Raw genomic sequence first — 6,607 nt, forward strand, 5'->3', positions numbered from 1 at the left:
AAGGTCAGATAAGGAAAAAATTTGTGGATTAGAACACTCCTTTTTAAATAAATATTAAGTTAAAAATTATTTGATGTGAAATAATTTAAATATATAACAAAACCTTGATATTAAAATAGCACAATGAGTCTCCTATTTTTTAATAATTTTCATAATAAATAATTATTTATTAAATGTAACCCTATCATTTCTTCCAACAAACATAGGAAGGTATTTCTTGATAAAATTTGAAACTGTTTTATTATTAAATCAAATAGTATTGATATTAAATTATTATATATATTTTATATAATATGTATTGTATTTTTAATAAAGATGTATTTGTCAATTATTAATTAATAAATATGTATTGAAAAAGTATTAGTGATGTTAGGGAGGGTTGCAACAAAATTACATATTGGTATTGGATAGGTGCCAATATTGGACTTTTAAATAAAATATTGAATCAGCTGATATTTTTTAAAATTTAACAAATACTGATTATATAAGTCAAAAATTTCTATACATATTTTTTTGTTTTATTTTTATACACATTATTTATTTTATTTTTGAAATAACTTTCTCTTTTTCATAAAAAATCTTCATAACTCTTACAATAAGAAGTAGAGATCTGCAAAAGTAAGCTGTGTTCAGGCTGGGCCTTGGAAATAATTTTAAATATATCTAAATTTATCAATTTTATGTTGAATTTTTTATGTAAAATAAAAATATTTGATTTTATTATAGAAACCAGACGCAATTATAAAAATTAATTTATATATTTAAATAAATTCAGGCCGGGCCAGTAAATATTTTAAAAAAAATTTAACATTCGAGCTGGGTCAGAAAAATTTTTAAAAAAATTTCAAGTTCGGGCTAGGCTGGCAAAATTTTTTAAAATAATTTTGGGCCTGGCCAATCTTGAAAAATTAGGCCTGATAGTAAATAACTAGGCCACCTATAAATTTTTATAATATTTGATTTTTTTAATGATAGAAGAAGTTAGACATTTAATAAACTAAGAAAAGAAAATTACCCAAAATTTTTGGGTGTTTGTATTTATCTAATGTTTAATTGAAACAGTGCATATAAATCAAAAAAATAATATGGAACTATATTATTATTCTTTAAAGGCTATAACTTAATAAAGTAAGACATCATAAATACAAACTTTTATCTACAAATGTAATTACAGATAAGACATATTTTAAGAATTTAAAAAAACTCTGTAGATGTGTCATGGTTCAATTTATTTTTGATTTGCTGTTAAGCTTAGGATAACAGCTTTTGAACTAAAAGCCCAATTTTGGTTTGTCTTAAGTGTTTGGTGGCATTGTTTTTCTCGTATTTATTTTTGTTTATTTCACTTATTTTATTTTTCATTTCTTTTTTTTCTCTCTTTTACTTTTTAGGCTGTTTAAAGCTATATAGCCACCTAAACAGCCGGATGTTTGGAAATAAGTTGAAGCAGGACAGTCTAACTTTTTTATTTAATTTTAAAAATGTGGATAAGTGAATATTTTGAATTATAAAAATTTTATTATCAAGTGATTTGGGATAAATAACAGATTGGATCGGTAAAAGAAATGTAAATAGGTTTAGCTCTAATGTGTTGTAACATATCAATAACACTTGGGGAGAATGTATTGGTATCATTTGGCCAACTTAAAATGTGTATCAGATGGTTACAATATATTTTAAAAGTATTAATAACACATCTGCAGGCTTAAAATTACCAACTGATAGATGATTTCAAATTTAATGCAAAATTTTATCATTTTTCTCAAGAATTTAAGCAAAAAAGTAAATTATAATTATTGTTAAATATTGATTATAAAATACATTTAAAATAAAATTATTATTTTTCTTTGAATATTAATATCTATATATAAAAAAATTGCTATAAATGACAACTGTTTTGACCATTTGATTAATACAAAAATATACCACTCCATCAATAAAATTATATATATATTAATTACTGTGGCAAAAATGAGTTTGCAAAAAAATTCAATTATAAATTATTTCCAATTTATAGAAAAATTCTTCCAAGATAAAAGGGTAGAAATTACACCAACCAGATATATATATATATCTATACTTAAAACAATATTGATATATAGAAATATCATAAAAATGTAATTGCATTGATATTAGAATTATCATTTATTTAAGAAAAATATTATAATATACACAAACAAATTACCTTTCTTTGTTGTTTTTCCCAAGCAGGATCTAATAAACCTTCTCTCTCCCACTCTTCTTCTGGCTCCATGTATCCACCATCGTAATGATTTCCATCTATCATAATGTTATATTACGAATGGCTTTTGTAAATAAAAAAATAAATAAATACTAAAATAAAAATTCATGAAAGGTATAATATATAATTTTAAATAAGTCAGAATTATAATATTTAAATTATTATAAATCAATAACAGCAGATAAATTTAACATTTTTTAAAAAAAAGGCATACTATTATGATTCCTTATCCAGTAATTTTCGAAAAAAATGTGATAATTTTGTTTCACTTTCAATCAGTGCCGCTTTTAAGGCTTAAACGACAAAAGGTCGATAAATTCCTTATTTTGTGCGAGAATTTTTAAAAAATGTAAATATATATTATTTTTTTATTAATATTGTTTTATATAGCACTAGATATGGGAATAATTTAGTATATATTTATCTTATTAGAGAATTATATATATTCACTCTATGTTATGTTTAAAATAGGAAAATTAAAAATATATATAAAAATGGATGCAAAATTTGAATTGCAATAAAGAAGAATTCTACATTTAATAAAGGGTTTACAGTCTATATTATTATAAAAAAAAGGATAAAATTAAGTTTTAATAGGCATTCAAAGGATAAGATAATAATTTTAGATAACCAATATTAATTTTTGTATTATTTGTTATTATTTAGGATATAATATGAGAAATACCTTTTATTTCTAAATATAAATAAGAATCAAAATGGTGTTTGTATTCAAGTACAATTATGTTTATATATAATTTAAAATGTAACACATAAGTAATAAAGAAACAATTTAAAAAAATTTCTAGCACGAATATATATAAATAATTATCAGGAGAGATCGTATTAATAAAACAAACATAATTAGTTTTAAAAATGGCTATTAAATTCCTCTGCCTTAGTAAAATTCTTCAAGGTACCCCCCCCCCCCACCCTATACTAAGAATTTTTCCTGACTTGGTGGCCAACGTCTTTATTAGCTAAATCACAATATATTGTTATAGTGGAGCATATGATTGATACGAAAATGTAATTTGAGGAATCAGCGGTGTATTTGACGATCTTCAAATTTTGAGCAGAGTATCAGTTAAAATTGCAAGGGGTGTTTGTTAACTATAAAGATAAACTTTCATTGGTTTTCTCGTGATTTTATCAGGAAATTTAATTGGACTCCAATGAGGTAGTTAAGCCAACCGATCAAAGTGCAAGAGATGTCATGACATGAATACACTTCGAGTATCGGGTCTGTCGATCTGGATTACGAAATGTAACGGATGCGCCATAATGGGATTAACGGCATGACATTAAGTGTTTCATAAAGACCCGATTTGGGTTTATTTTTCAAAACAGCCGATTAAGATTTTAGCCAAAAAATATTAGGTAAGCATCGAGATTTGACAAATAGGTGTCCAAGCCCAGCTATGAACAAAATTTTAGACTTACATAATATTTTTTTGGTTATAATCTTAATTGGGGCGTTTTGAAATCTACCCAAATCGGGCTTTTAACAACACTAATGACATTTTATTCATCTATACGGTAATGAGAAAGGAATCTACTGTTTGTTACATTCGTTGTAGACAATTCAAGTTTGAGAATTTTAGATGGAATAACATCTCAAAATTTATATCCCTGATCCTTTAAGTTCAATAAATGGTGGCTGGCCAAAGATGAAAATTTGAAATTAGGTAATCAACAGAGTTTTTTTTACAAGTTTATTAATTAAATTTTCTGAAAGAAAGAGAGCATATAAAATCCCAAATAATAATTATTTATGATCATAATTATTAAAGTTAACTGATGAAGGTTACAATCTTATATTTAAGCTTGAAAATATTGGAATCGAGCCATCATGCGACTACTGTCTATCATTAAATTATTCCTGAAAACTTGATAGACCAATTCATAATTTAAAATAAACCTGCTTATTACAGAGAGAAGTGATGCTAAAAAAAGTCGTATTTGGAGGCCTCTCTTAAATCTTTATTGAATATTAGGTTGCTTATAATAAGGGATGTGTTCGGGGGAGGGGGCATGGTTGTCATTCAAGGTTACTAGTGATTTAAAAAAATTAGTGTTTCCCCGCCAGAAATTTTAAAAAATGTATTAATATTTTATTTTTTATCACAAAATAAACATTATAAAATAGATTTTTTACACAACCCCACTTATCAATTCATCATAGTAATAGCAATTTATATAAATAAATAATTTAATATTAATTCAAAATGATTAATTTCTATATTTTTGAGAAGTAGGGATAGGTATAGTAATCTAAATTTCTAATTGTTTTTCTTTCATTCGATCACGAAACAAAGTGCATCTTAGATATATCCATTACTGAGCTAAGTATAAAATGACTGTATATTAATGCAATTGCACATTTTTATTTCAAAAAAGAGCCCTTCCTTATCTATTTTAATGGGATCCCATGATATATAGGGTCTTAAAGAATAATATACAATGGAAATAGGGAAATATATCAGTTTTGATCAGCCGTCTACGTGTTTAAATAAAAATATTATAAATAATTTTTATATTCATATAGTGTTCATTAAAGATAGTTACATACATAGATACAGAACCCAAGATAATATGGAATACTACATACTATTTAAATCGAATCGCCCATTTGTAAATTTTAAATCATTAACAGATTTACAAGTTTCACATCCTACATTATCGAAAACACCTGACTTTCTTAAACAAAGAAAATCGATAATAATATGACAATCATAGTATTCTCATTAAAATAATTATAATGATAACTATATCATTTCTCACAAAGAGATTGATTAAAATAAAATCAATAAATTAAAATAAATAATATCATATTCCTATTTTTATCAAATATATTATATATATATCAAATCTATATCTGCCAAACACTAACTGGAAGAGATCCAAAAATAGGAATTGAATTATTTTTTAAAATAAAAATTGTTTTTTTCATTGAATTCGTTAAGATTCTGTAAATACAATTCGCATACTCTCTTGCACTGATATTTGAGATATAAAAAAATTATAAACCTTTATTGAAAATAAATTTGCCCTTTTTGTAAAAGCTAGAGAAACGCCTGACATGGAATGGAAACTTCCCATTTTCGATGATATTTAAGAGAAACCCTTGTTAGATCTTATCTAATATTTATATAAAATTTATAAAATTTTATGTACTTGATATTATAGAACACAAATTATATTATAATAATTTATAATTATTATAAATGAGCTGACTTGTTATAAGATACTTTTCAAATGGATTTAGATATATATACATCGTCTTATAACAAATACAATTTTTAAAAATTATACCTAAGTGTTGTGTTTAACGAAATCCCGTTGATTTTTTTATTTATACATTTTTTTGTATAATACATTGTTATATATTTTTCACGTAAATTTTTTTATAACAGTACTTCTTCAAAGCTTCCCTACATTGCTTGTCATTTTATCCCCTTTGTCTATCATTCTTTACTTTTTTATACGGTATTGCAAAGTATAAATCTTGTTATTATATGTTATTCAGACCTAAAATCTATATTAAAATACTTGATTGATTTTTTTTGAGGACCCGAACAAAAGTTTTTGTCAACAAAATTTTAGTATAGAAGAAGTGTAAAATATGTAATCGTGGATTGAAATTAATTATACCACTCTTTACGTATTTGATTGTTTATAATTTGGAATGAATTTTATAGTGATTTGCCATATGCCAAACATTCGGAATTCAATAAATTCTTAATTTTTCTATATAAACTCCGAGAGTAAAAATATTTTATATACTTCCTACAAAACGACCGTGACGACCGCCATTTAGTGTTTAGTACGATGAACAAAATACTCGCAAAATCCGGTTCCCCTATTAACCACTCCGAAAATCCCGGACCCACTAACTCTGCCGATCCCTCTCCCTCCCCAACGGAATTGACTTTGGTCTTTGCCCCAAATATTTCACTAAGTATAGATACAATTTTCTGCAAGATATATTTTTATTATTTGGTGTACATAATGCCAAATTTAAGATTCTATTGTTAAAATTCAAATTTTGAAGTTGGCTAAAAAATTTTGATTGAATTGATATCTCATCTATATACAAAATATATACTTAAAAGATAAATAATAATTATTAAATCTTAATAATACATCATTTACAAAATAATTAAATATGATAACCCGTTTCACAACATATAAAGGGAATTCGATATACTTTATAACAAAGTATTTTAAAAATAACTACTTCAATAATTTATATACATTGTAAAATTAACTTTCCCTATTTCATAAGTTCTCATAATGATATTTCCCCTTTTTCAAAATATCGGTTATATGCCGATATTATAAAATTTTCCGATTCGATCAAATGGC

General features: G+C 24.8%; 1 protein-coding gene across 1 annotated transcript in view; it reads right to left on the bottom strand.

Annotated features, from left to right (window-relative positions):
- LOC135928435 (alpha-actinin-like) overlaps positions 1-2,573 on the bottom strand; it is a 32,138-nt gene extending 29,565 nt beyond the window's left edge. Inside the window, exons 1-2 of the mRNA XM_065464896.1 lie at positions 2,457-2,573; positions 2,186-2,306 (exon numbers count right to left, since the gene is read on the bottom strand). Of these exons, the coding sequence (XP_065320968.1) occupies positions 2,186-2,287 (102 nt within the window). The 5' untranslated portion in view covers positions 2,288-2,306; positions 2,457-2,573. The remainder of the gene's footprint in view (positions 1-2,185; positions 2,307-2,456) is intronic.
- Positions 2,574-6,607: the final 4,034 nt, after the last annotated feature.

The sequence above is a fragment of the Gordionus sp. m RMFG-2023 genome, chromosome 4, assembly GCF_954871325.1.
Source record: "Gordionus sp. m RMFG-2023 chromosome 4, tfGorSpeb1-WG-v2, whole genome shotgun sequence".
In the NCBI taxonomy this organism is placed as follows: Eukaryota; Metazoa; Nematomorpha; class Gordioida; order Chordodea; family Parachordodidae; genus Gordionus; species Gordionus sp. m RMFG-2023.